The 16968-nt window shown below is 41.0% G+C and overlaps 1 protein-coding gene across 1 annotated transcript in view; it reads left to right on the top strand.

Moving 5' to 3' along the window:
- Positions 1–16968, top strand: part of LOC140951218 (uncharacterized) — a 33935-nt gene that overhangs the window by 14051 nt on the left and 2916 nt on the right. Inside the window, exons 17-30 of the mRNA XM_073400445.1 lie at positions 14–133; positions 521–606; positions 4558–4717; positions 5413–5473; positions 6335–6464; positions 6997–7082; positions 8634–8749; positions 9268–9363; positions 10471–10590; positions 12137–12198; positions 12404–12505; positions 13933–14112; positions 15385–15467; positions 16013–16096. Of these exons, the coding sequence (XP_073256546.1) occupies positions 14–133; positions 521–606; positions 4558–4717; positions 5413–5473; positions 6335–6464; positions 6997–7082; positions 8634–8749; positions 9268–9363; positions 10471–10590; positions 12137–12198; positions 12404–12505; positions 13933–14112; positions 15385–15467; positions 16013–16096 (1486 nt within the window). The remainder of the gene's footprint in view (positions 1–13; positions 134–520; positions 607–4557; positions 4718–5412; positions 5474–6334; positions 6465–6996; positions 7083–8633; positions 8750–9267; positions 9364–10470; positions 10591–12136; positions 12199–12403; positions 12506–13932; positions 14113–15384; positions 15468–16012; positions 16097–16968) is intronic.

Here is a 16968-nt window from a genome sequence, read left to right on the forward strand (position 1 = left end):
TTCCATTTGTCAGGCAAGTTTGGAAAGTGAAATATCACGTTGTGGTGGAGTACTGAATGGCTTTGTCTCAAGTACAGAAGAAATCATCAGCAGGTTTATCACGCAGTATTTTCCAACTCAGATAATTAAATCGGTGAGTAATTCTGAAGAACTCTGCTTAGCTCGTGGGATCTAGCTCACGCGAGTGCTCAATTACACGAGCGCTTTGGTTTTGGCTTTGAAGATGAGAGAAGATTTTTTTATTCCCCCTAGCAACTTCAGCGTCGCCCAACAATGTTCATGCGCTTTGATCCCACCAGCTACGCAGGCTAATCTCAAGGATGATACATCACACAACCAATGGATAATTTTTTAACATTAATACACTTTGTGCGTTTCACATCTCAAAGATTTGATTGTGCTTCTCCTGTTGTGATTCATAAGCCACTGAAGTCCAGTCTAGTTGTCTTGTTTTTATTTTGAACTATGTTAAGTAAATAAAAAACAAAAAAAATTCAGGGCTTTTGTATATTTTGTGTAGAACGGCGATGTTGTTGAAGATCAGTGGAGTGTTCAGGCTAAAAATCTTCTACAAGGTTTTGTCAAGAAAATTAATCTCCCAGTGAGGTTTGTATCAATGTTAAATTCTTTAACCTCCTTTAAATGGGCCATGGTATGAGAGAATTGCTGTATTCGGTCAATTCTGTGCCAAAATCATTACTTCATGCCCTTACTTATTGAGTGTATACAAACAAATTGAGTATTGAGTATATACAAACCAATTTTTAATCATGAGCACTAACCACTAATTTTTTTGGTGATTGTTACAGGTATAGCATTAAAACTTGAACAATTTGGTACAACGTTTTCAATCTTAAATCCATGTCCATTCTTGCCATCCGTTGCAGCAGACGTCATGAACCAGCTTCAGTGCTTAAAAATATTTCTAAATAATAGTCAGGTCTCTTAGTGCAAAATATAGGCCTGATCGTTACAGACGTGACAAAAGTGTCAAATTTGGCACAGAGCTTCCTTAGCACCTACCGATTAATACTGGAGGGGGTGCCCGTTACAAATGGTCCTAATTACAGATAAAAGGGGGCGGGGGGGGGGTTAACTTTCACCTACAATAGCAGATTGGGTTCCCTGTGGTGAGTACTCTTCTTGTTTGATTTGGCTAAAAAACGTTTGTTTCAAATTTTTAAGTTTTTAATTTGGTAATGTGTAGTTCTTGTTACACTATTCAAAATAGTTTTACATGTACATAATACTGACTAGTGCCCAGTCTCCACACGATAAGTGTGGCCATGTTCACTGTGCGGACTGTGCGGCTATCAGTGTCACTGCTAAGACTTGCCAGTGTTAATATCATTACATATCAATTTAAACAGGTCACAAAGCCAGCTTTCAAAGATGTCATGCAATAACATAAAACTCAAATGTATCACATCCTAAACGATAGAATCGTTAAAGTTTGACATGCCACATGAACGACCTCATGAACCGTAACTGACAACGCGCCCACTTTGTAATTGTGCAGCTAAGATTAGATTATAATTTGCTTTGTTGGTAACCCTGTCCTTGAGATAATGATTAAAACATGTCAACCTCTCCTCAGGGGGAAAAGGAGGAGCAAGGGTGGCACAGTTCGTTAGTGCGCAGCCTTCGGTGTGCGAGGTCCCGATTCCCGGTGTCAACACATCCTTATTTCAACTTCTCTCCTTTCTGTGTAGCTTTGACTAGCTCTAAATACCCTTAAAACGGAGAATTAATGGAGAGAGGGGGGTAAAAGGAGCGCACCGTCGACCTCAAGTTTATCACTTATTATTACTGTCACGAGTTATTGACGTAAAATATGGTCGCTATACGATCTTTCAAAACAAAGGAAGGTCGTCGCGCGCGTTACAATTTACAAACAAACTAACTTCAGAAGAGCTGAAATTTACAGGAACAAGGCCTTCTTTTAGCCAACCAATGATGCATCATTTATGAAAATGAATGTAATTTGTTTGATGCAATTAGGCGAATACCCCGTGGTTACGAAATCTTACGATCATGAATTCCTAAAGAGCAATTCAGTTACCAACTTTTCACAAAATAATACGGTGGAAAATTACAGAAAATACCAAAAAAAGCAAGGGTCAACAATAATTATGGCCTGGTCCCTTATAATAATGGAGTGGTCATTATAAAGAAGCCCATCAGTCCCAACTTTGACCAGTCAAACAGATTTCTGACAGATTACATACTGCAAAACTTTGCATTCACTTATGCCTATGTTGCCACACCAGGAGCCTAGAAATCGGCTTCTGGTCACACCTTGTTTTTATTGCTGAATATCATTCTAAAGAGCTTTACGAAATATTTTGTTAGTAGGGGTGTTTTGAACGTGATTGATATTTAGAGATGCAGACAACAACGAACACAAAAAAAGTCACAAAACGAGACGCATGAACAACCGCAAACTAATAATGGCTCGTTTGGCTGCTATGCTGACGTTCTTGAAGATGGAAGTAGTATCACAGCTAGTCCCGGGTTAGGTATACCGTTTATTACCAGTTTCACGGTTCCTGAGACTTAAGGCCTGTTAACATAAAGGTGGAGGACCCCAGGTAGGTGAGGTAACCTGCTTAGGTGGGGTAAAAAAAATAACCCCCCTTTACATGCAATCTTACAACCCCGCCATCCTGGGGTGAAGTTTCTCAAGATTATTGAATGGTCGCTAAGCACGTAAACAAGAAAAATGCTGGCAAACCACGTCTACGCTCACTTGCTGCTCTTGCTGCAACCTTCAGTGTTGTGGCTTTCTATTGTTACGTTTAATAATTATGTGAAGCCACCCGGCGCCAAAGTGAATTTTGCGCGAATTTGATGTATCACGAATCCGACCCCGACTAGCCTGGGTTACCTCACCTTGAAACGTTGACATGGCAAAATTTGACCTCAGCTGAGAGGGTTACCTGGTGTGGCAGACCGGGCTACCCACCTTGAAGGGTGACCCTACCTATCATGTAAACGTGATCAAATGAAAATGAGAGATTATATGGACAGGCGGGTTACCTCACCTAAGTGGGTTACCATGCCTACCCGGGGTCCCCCTCCTCCATGTAAACAGGCCCTAAAAGTTAGCCCGCCCCCTTTCTACAGTTTCAGCAGTTAAACCATTCACCATTTATAATTTGAGTCAATCTTGTACCTCTTGAGTCTCACTTTTACGACTTGATAAGCTGTTATTATTTCTGGACATGAGTGCTTCAGTGCCAAATGTAGAGGCTTCATGATAAACTGTGCTGTTTTTTGAAGTTGGGCTAACTTGTTTCTTTTTTCGTTTATGAGACCAGATTCTTTTTTGTTTGTTTTTGCTTTGTAAAGCTTAGACAAACTGCGGGAATTGTAAATGATATGACTTGTGCCACGGTGCTTGCTTCTCTGTCAAAACATGCACTTGCGTCAGGCAGATAACTGGATAAAGAGAGACTGAAAGGCATCCTGGCCTATGTTAAGCTGAAAAATTAATTACCTCGCTAGGAAAGAACTATTTTGGATTCTGTTATTTCGTTATTTGCTCTTCATGAATAGCTGTCATAAATCCCTGATAATATGTGATACAACAGACTCTTTGACAATTTCTTTTTTCTGAAATTTTGTGTGTGAATCGCTATGCCATACGCTTTCTTCAGCTTAAAGTGACATGTAATGACAAGTAATACTTGATAAATAAGACTGAAGCCACACAATAAAGCCTCCTCTAATTGAAGTACATTAGAAAAGGAGAAGAGAACCCCAGAAGCTGAGTACTGGCAAGTTATGAAGCAAAGACGAGGCCATCTTAGAAATGACTTATGAAAACGTGGGCGGACTGTGGACTTGCTTTAAGGGCACAGTAATAATCAACTTAATTGTACAATCAATAAGCTAATAATGGATGGGAATGCCAGATGTTCGAGTGAAATTGTTGTTTGCAACATGAGAATAGAATTCAGAGTGATTTAAGGTATTAAATAACAATTTACAATCAAAACACCACAGGGACCCCAGCAGGTGAAATTTACAATAATTAAATCCTGTTTAGCACGCTTCAGTGGCATATTTGCATTGGGCACCCCCTCTAATATTAATGGTACTGCAATAAGCTATCGCTGTGCAAAGTTTGGTGCTTTTGTCAGCTCTGTAACGATCCTGACCTTAAGAGACCTGACTATAACAAATTTGCCGCATTATTTTTGGGATTAATCCTGGGTGGGGATGGAAAGGATCCTGTTATGGACTACTATACACTGTCTCACTCCACCCAGGTGTATAAATTTGGGTACCAAAAGATTTAATCTTGGGTGAGGGTGGGAGGGATCCTGTTATGGACTGCCACACACTGTCTCACTCCACCCAGGTGTATAAATGGGTACCAAAAGATTTAATCCTGGGTAGGGGTGGGAGGGATTCCTGTTATGGACTACTATCCCGTCCAAGGAAGAGCAAAAATATTCCTAGTCGCCTCATGCTATGGAGATCGGCAAAATGGACCACCTGGCTCGAACGTAGAATTACCTCCATACCTCTGTAACATACTTTTGTCCTTAGTCCTCTTGATGACCTTATAAACCAGCTCGGAGGACCAGGAAAGGTAGCAGAAATGACAGGCAGGCGTGGTCGCGTGGTAAAAACTGACAGGCAGCCTCAACCTCATTACGAGGCTCGAGAATCATACAGCAGCAATGTGGATAGTTTGAATATTCAAGAGGTGAGCAAAGTAATCAGAACTATATCTTGCGCCGTGGTAGAAAATGCGATTTACACTCGGTAATTACAGTCATCAGCACAGACGTCATCCTCGGCCAAGACCCTGAGGCAGGCAGTCAGGTAGAAAACTTTCGTCGTGCCGTTTCTGCCAACCCGGCTGACTGCCTCTAGGTCTCCGAGGATGCATAGACGCAAGCATATAGAGATAAGCACATCCCGAAGATCAAGAACTCTGCCTTTGTCTCTTACATTTAAAAACAGGACCGTCGTTCCAGCGCGAGAAAGACAGCCTAGTTCTTGCTTTTGTTACTTGTTCCTGGGATTACAAGTTTACAAGTGTAGTCCAACCTTTAAGTCTTGCTGTAAATCTGAATGAGACTCTTATGTATGCCTTGAATTCAGATAGCAATCCGGTTTTGGATCTTCGTTTCATTTTCCAGTATTTTTCGCTTTCGCTATGACAACTAAGGCCCGGTTCAGACGCCGAACTTTTCATGAGCCGAACCTAAATCGAATTAAGGCCGACCCAAATTGTTTAGACCGGCTGAATTGATTCAGACGCCAATCTTAATTCCGGACTGACAAAGGAATTGCTTGAAGCTGAAGGATTGCCTCTTTAAATACCACAATTTTTAGAGAGTTGTTTGAGTATAATTGAATATTAAACGTTGTGTTTTCGATTGTATTGTATCACAGAGAAACAGTTTTATGAATGGAACAAAACTTATTGCTATCATATCTGATGCCGCCAGCACTGGTAAGTTGCCTTTGCATCTTGGTTCTTTTCAGGGTTCGTACAGAGTCTTGAATTCTTGAAATCTGCCCAGAAATTTTCTAGACCTGAAAAAAGTCTTGAAAATTGAGGTAAAGTCTGGAAAATTAGTTACAAGTTTGGAGTTTTTTTTTTGTTTGTTTTTTTTTTTCAAAGTTACAAAAAGTGCTTAATAAGTGCATTTTTCCCTGTGGTCAAATCTTATTCAATCTCGCCCGTATTGAAGACATTTAATCACAGAATGAAAAGTTTTATAATTCTCTCATGTCCGCATTGCACCGTGGTTACCGTACGTTTGCAGTGCGTCATGAAAAAAGCTTGGTTCCTGCGTTTTTCAAGGTCTCTATTGATCACCTATTTGTTTTCCCTGTGTCTGGAAAATAAAGTGTATTGTTTTGGAAAAAGTCTGGAAAAAGTCGTGAATTTTGGATCCAAAAATTTGTACGAACCCTGTCTGTTGAAGTTACTTTGATAAAACCTTGCACTTTTTAAATTCTTTTAATACCTGAAATCTGAGGGCAACCTTGAAGTTATTTTCACCATTTGAAGGATCGCTGGCTTAGTGCCTGTTAGCGTTGTGTTGAGTTGCCATTGCTTGGAATTTCGTGCAGAAACTCGAACTTTAGACTGATCTTTCTCGACTTTGAATTCTACTCAAGCAGGAATTAAAAGAGTTTTCCTCGGGTAAAAGGAAGCGCAATAAATACCGTGTATAAGTGACAAGACAAGATAATATTTTATTTGGGGTCTTATACCACCTGGTACATAGACTGTTTTCCAAATAATTTAAAATTACAACCTTCTATGTGATATCATTTGTTAGACTCATTGAATTATTCTGCACAGGTATCTCGTTACACGCGGATCTCCGAGCAGCCAATCAGTGCCGCCGTGTTCACGTGACCATTGAGCTGCCATGGAGTGCTGATAAAGCTGTTCAGCAACTGGGAAGATCACACCGGTCAAACCAGACAAGGTACATGCACTGCCAAAACATAAACATTCCTATCCCTTTGATATAAGCTATTACCTGGAGAAGAGGCTAGAGTTGCTCGAAGCGTACACTTCTTTCGTGCGTAGAAACCTCCAGCGTGCATACATAACTCGATGGCTTCACGCTGCACGTTTACCATTTTTTAGTTGTACCTTCGCTTGATTACCCTTGTTGGAAGGGTAGCGTTCTGCCAAGCAGGTTTAAACCCGCCGTTCAAACCCAACACCAACCAGGTTCTTCAAAAAACTGATCATATCATGCTGCCTGTTATTTAAGATCTTGTCTCAGTCCAGATGATCTGATAGTCACGTCAGTGGGCGGTGATGTTAATCCATTGACCTTGTCTCATTCATCCTTTCTTAACAATTCGAAGGGAGCGTAAAAAGAACCCACACTGCTGTTCGAGAGGAGAGTGAGAGGTAGACCTCTCTGGTGTGGTTTATCTCTCATGTGGAAGGGGACTGTCACGGGCCGCAGCACTTGGCTTCACGCTTTGTTCTCTTTGTTTTTTTAGTGGACCAATCTATAAACTTGTAACAACAAACTTGGGCGGTGAAAGAAGATTTGCTGCGGCTGTGGCTCGACGGCTTCAGTCGTTAGGTAATGTTTAAATGTTTGTCAAATTCGAAAAATTGTGAACATCAGACTTATTTGTGAATTATTCTCACTCAGTTGCAAGGAAAAAGCTAATCAGACATAAAAACAAATAAGCTGCAAGTATCAGCGGTAATTAGTTTGAGAAAGATGATTTTTAGTCTGGCACAGGCGGCCCGAAATGAAAAAATCCGAGTACAACCATCCAACAGGAGTTAAAACTTTGATCATCTGTTTACTAGTCCGACCAGATGCTCTACCACTAAGCTACAGGGGTCACGTGGGAGCTAAGGGACTTGTCAGAAATTAGCAGGGGGGAGAGGGGGTGGAAACAGAGGGCGGGTCACAACTTTTTGAGACTGCAGAAAAGGGAGGGGTCATGAGAAATGGGCCGTTAAAAGGGGGAGGGTCATGCAAATATGTGTCCGTGATCATGTAGAGGTTCACCCACAGAAGAAATGAGAAGTTCTTTATTTTGTAAGAAAAAACCTGGGAGAAATAGGAGAGTCGAGTGATCAGCTGTCAGAATCAGTGTCGGACTCTTAATACTGTCATCTAAAATGTATGTATATGGCATTGCAAAGAACAGATTGGAAATATATTTTGAGCTTTCATAATACTGACTCACCCTAGTGTATTGCAAGAACTAGATTTTATCATTTATACAAGAGGGGGAGGGTCATGATATTTTAGGCCAAGGTCAAGGGGAGGGTTAGCAAATTTCACTCCCATTGCAGGGATGGGTCACCTCATTTCCGAACCAAAAATTAAAATTCCCACCCCCCGCCCCCTCCCTCCCCCCCTGCTAATTTCTGACAAGTCCCTGAGTTCACTAAACTAGGTCCATGTTGCAAACATCCTGCATACTTCTAGGACTAAAATGTCGATATGTACTGATGCACATATGATAAAGAGATGTGATGGTAAATTTTGAGCCTGGTGAATACATGAGAAATATGATTTTTCAGTCAGTGACACAGGCCGCTTGGAAGAAAAAAATCCGATTACTCTCAGTAGGCGGTCAAACTTATGACATTCTGGTTACTAGTCCAGATGCTCTACCACTGAGCCACAGCAGAAGTTTTGGAGCTAAGTTCATGTGACAAACATCCTGCATGTAATACTGCTAGAATGTCTAAAACTAGTCCTAGCAGAATACAGTCGAAGCTCTCTATGCGACCACTCTCGTGGTCTAGTTACGACCACCTTTGTAAAACCCGTTTGGACTGTGACTTAAACTATTTAATGAAAAGCTCTTGTAAGCGGCCGCTCCAGTAAGCGGCCGTGACCGCTTTTGGAATTACCCAAATGGACGGAGTGGTCGCTTACGAGAGCTTCGACTGTATCTAGAACATTCTTGTCCTAGCAGTATGCCGGATGTTTGTCATGTGAACCTAGTTTAGTGGCCTTAGTCATTTGTAGTTCAGCGGTAGAGCATCTGGACTGGTAGCCAGAAAGTGATAGGTTGTCTTTTGGTTTCCCAGCCAAAAGCATCAATCCATTCAACTAAACAGCCATGACAAAGCGCCTTTAAGTTTTTGTTTTGTTTTCCCGCAGGTGCACTTACCAAAGGTGACAGACGAGCAGCGACTGGGGCCGACTTAACGCAGTTTAATTTTGACACGCCTTACGGCCGATCTGCACTCAGGAACATGTACCAAGCCATTACTTTGGTATGTCAGATAGCCTGTTTCGGGATAAAAGATAATAGCGTAGTAACTAGCTAAATTGTTTTGTATTCTCGATATTTTTGACCAACTAGTTGGATTTTACTAAAACAATTATTCCTCTCGCCCTCATGGCCTCTTAGTCAATAGCCCATTCGGCCTTCGGCCTCATGGGCTATTGACTCAGAGCCCATTCGGGCTCGAGGAATAATTGCTAAAAATCCCACGTTAAAGCATCCCCCCGGTTTTAAGCCCTCTCCCGGATCTAAGTCCATCTCTTTGCTAACGAAGATATTACATATTCCGGATATAAGTCCCCCGGATATAATCCCCCCGCCCGTATTTATAAGCCTACCCAAAACCCCTCAAGACGTTATATAAGCCCAGGGTTTTAACGTGAGATTTTACGGTACCGGTATGTCAGAAGTGGTCACGAATTAGAACTATGTGTGCTTGTTGCTTGTGTCATCTACGACCGAGCGTTTTTTATTTGAACTTGGGACTTTTTCTGCCTTTTTTTTCAGCAATCCATTTGTCCCGGAGTTGCTTTGTCTAAGGTTCTGTTAGCAGCACAAATTCCCGACAAGCATGAATTCACAGAGTTTAACTCCATCGCAAGGGTGAGTTTTACTTCGTTGGCCGCGAACGTGGTTAAAATTCGTGTTTAATTTCTCTCCTTAAAAGTGGATTTGGAAACAAAATTTATGATGTCAGAGACAATTTTATATGGCAGTTAGGTAGCGATATTGCTTCATAAAAATTTTGGGCAACACGTGGGAATGGATAAAGGAAAAACGTCATTTTGTAATAACATATAATGCGATGAGCAAAAAATGACTTGATAGGAAAAATTAGAGAAACCTTGAATAATGGCAACTCAATGCCCCAACAGCTATTTTGTAACCACCAACAATTTCTGCAGCTTTAGGAAACCTTTGTGGAAACAGGAGATACATTAGTAGCCTGTTTATAATAATAGTAAGCATTTGGAAAAATGTAAGCTCCTTGTTTGTCTTGTCCCATCGCGTTTCTTGCTCCTCAGCATGGCGTATTTGTACCACGTGACTAAAGCACTACAAAGCGCCCATTTCGTTCGGTAGTCTAGCCCGCGCCATAGACGAAACTAAACTCTGGTTAAGTCTGTCTACGAAAAAGCGCCGAAATCCTTGTTCTGGGCCCCACTTGTGTACCAGGATTTGAGTACGCGCCATGATTATCCTTTTAAAAATGCCATTGTCCATTTGCCAATCAGGTTGAAAAGAAATTGGAAACGCACTTCCGGCAAAACGCTTATTCCGTTGTGGGCCCAGAACAAGGATCTCGGCGCTGTTTCGCAGACATTACCTGGAATTGCCTCTCAAAAATATGAAAAAATCAAATCGGCAAGTTTAAATTTACGCAGCTCAGCATAAAAGCGACTCTAGCATAGGAGGATTTGAAGATTTTAGTCCAGCATAGGGAAGAAAATTTCAGCTGCACTAGCTTTAGTATAGGCTAAGGGTTACAGGGTCCCGGCGGCACATCCCCACCCAAAAAATCCTGAAAAAGTACCCCCTGGGAAGGGTTAGATTACATATGCGACGCAGGCTATTGGTAGTCCAGTTTCACATTAGTGGTGACTTATGAATAAAGTCTTTCTTAAAGGTCGTCCATTACATTTACCGAGGTGTCCAAATGACTTAATTACTCTCAAGTTTAACAAAGCCCTGTTTTCTTTCGTTTCACAGCAATGTCTTCTGTCCATGGGAGTAACAGACGCCAGTTTCGTGGTGAAAGACAAAGACGCCAGCGATGTGGGAAAATTTCTCAACCGTATTTTGGGTCTTAGTGTGGAAAGACAAAATTTGGTAAGTACAAAGATCCTTCCTGTTTGGTGGCAATGAAACGTACGTTTGAGGGGAAGTTCTGGGACTACCCTTGTTTCCTAACTTTTTCTGCTATTTGAACCGCTGTCGTGAATTTTATCTGTCGATTTCTCAGTCTTCTTTTATCAGTCGATTTCCCACTCTTCTTTTATCCATCGATTTCTCAGTCTTCTTTTATCCATCGATTTCTCAGTCTTCTTTTATCGATCGATTTCTCAGTCTTCTTGTATCGATCGATTTCTCAGTCTTCTTTTATCGATCGATTTCTCAGTCTTCTTTTATCGATCGATTTCTCAGTCTTCTTTTATCAGTCGATTTCCCACTCTTCTTTTATCGATCGATTTCTCAGTCTTCTTTCATCGATCGATTTCTCAGTCTTCTTTTATCGAGCGATTTCTCAGTCTTCTTGTATCGATCGATTTCTCAGTCTTCTTTTATCAGTCGATTTCCCACTCTTCTTGTATCGATCGATTTCTCAGTCTTCTTTTATCGATCGATTTCTCAGTCCTCTTGTATTGATCGATTTCTCAGTCTTCTTTTATCGATCGATTTCTCAGTCTTCTTTTATCAGTCGATTTCCCACTCTTCTTTTATCGATCGATTTCTCAGTCTTCTTGTATCGATCGATTTCTTAGTCTTCTTTTATCGATCGATTTCTCGGTCTTCTTTTATCAGTCGATTTCCCACTCTTCTTGTATCGATCGATTTCTCAGTCTTGTTGTATCGATCGATTTCTCAGTCTTCTTTTATCAGTCGATTTCCCACTCTTCTTGTATCGATCGATTTCCCAGTCTTCTTGTATCGATCGATTTCTCAGTCTTCTTTTATCCATCGATTTCTCAGTCTTCTTTTATTGATCGATTTCTCGGTCTTCTTGTATCGATCGATTTCTCAGTCTTCTTTTATCGATCGATTTCTCAGTCTTCTTTTATCGATGATCGATTTCTCAGTCTTCTTTTATCGATCGATTTCTCAGTCTTCTTTTATCGTTCAATTTCTCAGTCTTCTTTTATCTTTGTCAGAACTAGCCGGCCAAACTGGTCATACTGAAAATGAAATGTTTACCAAAAATCCATCTCTGCCGCGCATACATTTTAGAGATAAACAGATCTGTCCGGATAGTCCTGATTAAAAGTGGAATTCTCCTGGCGGTTGTACTAGTCTGGCCAGCCAGTTCTGACTTTCTGTTATCGAGTCTCCTTTTTTGTTTCTGTTTTCTATTTTCGTGGTGTTACTCAATCAGTCGCGTTTTTAGCGCTCATGGAATTCGACTTTTGAATGAGTCTGATATCCAGATGAGATGGCTGACACCACAAACTCGGCTTCGGTATCTCAAATATATAACTTTCTTCTCTACACCGGTAGCTCGCTAGTATAGAACAGACGCTTCTGCCTTCCCAAGCTCACTAACCCAGTTTACACCCACTTTTCTGCTGCGCTACCTTTCACGCGACCACACCCTTTGTGCAAAGCACTTTGCGATTTTTGCTCATAAGAAATGTTTCTTTGTCCCCTGTTTTATTTGTAGTTGTTCTCGTACTTTTGTGAGTGCCTAAATGCTGCAATTGAAACTGCAAAGCGCGAAGGAAGGTAAGTATTGTTTTTGTTACTGACCAGTTAATTTCTAAGACACTAAGTTCTTCACCCCGAAGCGTCGATCTCTCATATTAAGCTTAGGGTCAATAAAGCTTGGTTCTTGCACGATAAGATTTGTGTCGCATGCATCCTCGAAAAAATATTGGTCTCGCATTCATACCCTGGACACAAGTGAATAACATTGCTTGATAATTCTTAGGTATAGTGAAGGCGTGACAGACGTATCTGGATCTTCAATCACGATGGTCGGCGCTGCTCAGCCTGTTTTTAGCGACTTTCAAAGAGGCCTCATGGAAACAAAGTAAGTAGTCTAAATGAAGATATGACCCTTCGCAGTCGTAATCGCAGTTTAAGCAATTGCAAATTTAGCCTGAAGTTGCCATTAAGTCAATTCTTAAGGTCGTTCTTCTGTAGTCGAACCTGCAGTGAGATTTTTGTCAAACTTTGCCGATTGGTTGTTGTTTGAAATAAAATCGCGGGTTCCCCATACTCGTTTTGGAGCAGGAGCAACTTGTCAGTGCGCAATGATTCCTTAAGATACCAAGGGAGCTTTAGCATCGACGACGGCGATGACAGCGAAAACGTCACTCAGGGTTCGCAAATACGCCAAATTTGGCGTATTTTACGCCAAAATTGTTCAGATGACTCCACGGAGGTTACGGAGGGAGTCACTTCGACTCCAGAAATTTTCGGTAACAAACAGGGAGCCACTTCGACTCCAGAAATTTGCGGTAACAAGCACAGTTTTGTCCTTACATTTTTCACATCAAATACAATTCACGTTAATTGTAAACGTTGTAAACCTTAATTAAATCATCGAAATTAAAGAATTATACTGCACGACAAAACAGGAAGAGGGTAAATTACGATCAAAGTTTACTCGATGACCGCCATCATGGATTTGAGCTTTCCAGGTCAGAGGACCGCCACAGCTACTTCGTGTATCCGTCACGATAGTGTATACATGCCAGGACCGCGTGCTGGAAAGTCTGAAAATGGCTTTTTTCGTTGTGGTACTTGACTCCAAATATTCCAAAATGACTCCAAAATTTGTGAAGCAGACGTCACACTGACTCCACTCATCAATAAAATTTGCAAACCCTGGACTCACTGTTAAAATGAATTTGAGTTTTTTTGGCGTGCTTATTCCAATTCAATGAAAATGTCAAAATGTAGGTGAATTTCTTGGGCACCGCACTCAAGTTTAGGTGGAGAAAGAAAAAAATTCTTCCTCGCTTGTTTCCGTCCTCCGTAAAACGTGAAATTAGGCATTTTCACATCGTAGTTGTGCAGTGACGGCAACGAAATGTAGAAAAAAGTGTGATGCACGTGAGAAGTTGTTGTTTAGCTAATATAAACCTATGCTTTTTTACCTTTCTCGTTGCGGTCGCCGTCGTCATGCCGACTATGATTATATTTATAAGTACATGCTTTGAACACGTTTCCGACGGTCGTTTCTCTTTCTACGGTGGAAATTAGTCTTAATTTATTCAAGAGGAAGAGCGTTACTGCTCATTTTAAAAGAAGAGAAAAAATAATAGGTCCCCATTCTCGTTTACGAAAAAAAGAAGATTTCACTCTCTGGGGAGCTCCAGTCTCAAGGCGAAAGCCGCCTTGTTTTAAGTGCGCGCTTCCTATTATGATCTGTTGGCGCGGGCTAATCAAGCGTGAAGTAATGCGCAATGTAATACCAAGGAATAACCTAAAATCCCGTCTCTCTTTTTTCAGACACGTGACTGTAAACGTTGATCGCGGAATAGGCTGGGATTCGGCAGTGAAGCAGTTACAAGACAATGGAAAAAGCAAGTTTGACGGGTTTTATTGTTCCAAAAGGGAACAGAAAGGGAGACGGCTTTACCTTCTAGCGATACAAAAGGAGTCTTCCACCCATCTTTTTAACATTACAAGGTAAATGTAAGGGCGAAAAACTGCTTTTCACGCATGTGAACGCCCTAAAAGTTCAAATTTTAGGTTGGTTGGTTGGTTTAAATACAGTAAATCCTCTATACAGCCCCGCCCTCCCTCTTAAATTAGCCTGTTCCAGGCGTTCTGATAGTGGGAGCGGTGCAAAGTAAAAAAGAGCGCGAAAAAATAAAAGCGAGGGAGAAGGAGAGGTGAGAGTGGTACTCCCCAGTCCCCCTCTACTTTTCTTCGTTTTTCCTACTTCATCGCTATCCACTATCTGAACCCTTGGAACAGGCTATCTTAAATGAGCACCTTCCCCTCTAATGTTTCATCTGGACTAATCCGGTATGGTTCATTAACCAGATTCAGAGACTTGAGATTTTGATTTCTTCCTGTAAACAATAAAGTACATGCGATTAAGCCTCCCAGGATCTAAGCTAAACGAATTAAAGTGAATTCGATTTATTATGACATTTTGAAGCTTACTTAAAAGCCATGATTATTCATTCAAAATATTTCCCCAATTCTGATTGGCTAAAAGCACACGCATAATTCACCATAACCAGTTACTGATGACCAATTTTGGAATAATTTTGTGTTTAACGAGGAAATGACGTCAAAAATGCAGTCCCGCTACAGGTTAAGGTACCGTTACCGAGAAGACCTGGGGACGAGGTTGAGTTGTTTTGGTTGTGAAAACAAAAATGGCGGACACTTCATTCGTTTCAAGAGTAAGAATCACAGCAGGAAGTGGGCGAAATAATAGCTAAAAACATAGCAAAAACCGTAAGAAGACAACGCGGAGGGCGACATCTGCTATTTGGAGAATATTTCCGGAGCTGGACAAACTTAAACGTACACTATCGAAGATGAACTTAACATCGATGCAGGTGGAATTATTTTGAATGAATGATAAAGCAATTAATGAATTCGGCTTTTGCAGGATATGAAGAATTAAGCATATCTCGGAGGGTGTTATTCACCTCGGCCTTCGATCTCGGTGGATAACACCCTCCGAGATCTGCTTAATTCTTCATATCCTACTTAGCCTTATTCGTTAATTGCTAAGTAAATGCTAAACGTTTCTTGTTCAGCACTGCTATAGAATGTTTCGAAGCGCCTTTTCTATTTTGGTTATAAACCCCTCCTTTTATTAGCTCTCTTAAAACCCCTTAAGAAAATGTATAAACCCAGGGCTTATAAGCGACATATTACGGTTGTGGAATTTCTACCCAAAGATAATTTCCGCTTTTACTTCGTTTTGTTTTTGTGCAGACCAAACACAGGACGGTCTCCTTTTGAAGAAGAAAAATCTGATCTTCTGCACAAGTACAACAGGATTTCACTGGAAGATGCAGGTAAGGGAGACGGGCCTAGTTAGGCTACCTTTTGTATTTACCACCAGGAAGCCGTGTGAAATCAGAAGTGCTGTCCGCGTGTTTTACTGTGATTTGTTTGAAATCTAGTACTTTGCACGGGTGCCGGCCCGTCCTAATTTGTAAAAGGTAGGCGAATATTCCTGAAGGTAAATTCTTAAAAACTGTAGTTATCTTCAAAAAGAGAAATAAAAATTCGTCGTCGTCTCGTCCTCCATAAAACGTCGCTTTAGGGGGTTTCACGTCCTAGTCGAGCAGTAGACGTTAAAGAAATGTACTAAAAAGCGTAGTGTACGTGCAGAGCGATTGTTTTGTTCATAAAATGAATTTTTTAACGTTCTCGCTGCCGTCATCGTTGTGGCTGCAGAGCTTTTGAAATGAAAGCCAGTAAATAAAAAAATTTCTTCTGTTGTAACTTCATGTTTTGCTAATCGTTTAACAGGTTACACGAAAAGTAAAACTTGTAAAATGTCAAATACTTTGATTGGTCAGGAACTAAATACTGTTGTATACTTTTGATTCATTAGAAGCTGGATGGAAAGCACAGTACGAAAGAACCAGAGATCACTGTATTCACGGATTAGGCTGCAAGACTGGACCTTCTTGTAAAAGTAAGTGAAAATTTTATTACAGTGGTGTATATCTTAGAAGTCTCCTTAAGAGACCACGAGGAAGTGACTCGACGAAATGATTTAATCCTTCTTTAAAAGAATAACTCCGCCATATTGTTAATGAATGAACGAATAAACTTTATGAACGTGTCAATACAATATCTAGCAGAGGGGAAACCCTCATTTAATAGGGGACACCTAAAGCGCGATACAATGACATTCAGTTGCATTAAAGCGAATTTTTTAAATTTACAGCGAGCACGATCCATGAAAAGTTATCAAATTGTTAGTGGCTAGCTTTAAAAAAATACGTAACGTTGATGGGTAATGCAGTCCATGATAAAGATATGGTCATGCTATCTTTCTTTATCCCATCCCATCCCATCCCATCCCATCCTATCCCATCCCATCCCATCCTATCCCATCCTATCCCATCGCATTCCATTCCATTCCGTCCTATCCTGACCTGTTCATTAGAAAGAAAAGACAGCATATTAGCATTCCAATATCAATACCTTATATGGTTACTTGGTACTGGCCATTTTGAGGTTGCGGGTCAGGTTCAGGTTGTTGGTATGTCGAGAGCACTTTGATCCCTTTTGGGACGCTGTGGCTTCACTCATTGGCTGTTACGAGGTTGCGCAAGAAACTGGGTTAAAATTTCTCTCGCAAAACAGTCCCATAGTGCAATTGGACTGGCCACTCTGTGGTCAAGAGTGATATTTCACATATATTTACCTGAAGTCAAATGGCAACCATGAGAAAAATTGCTAATCATTGGATCGATCACCGTTTCTGGAAAAACTCCCAACCTCCGAACCCCTAACCCATGTTTCGTTCCTAAAGCCACCCGTTAGGGAAAAACGAGAGTT

This window comes from Porites lutea, chromosome 10, assembly GCF_958299795.1.
Source record: "Porites lutea chromosome 10, jaPorLute2.1, whole genome shotgun sequence".
NCBI classification, from domain to species: Eukaryota; Metazoa; Cnidaria; class Anthozoa; order Scleractinia; family Poritidae; genus Porites; species Porites lutea.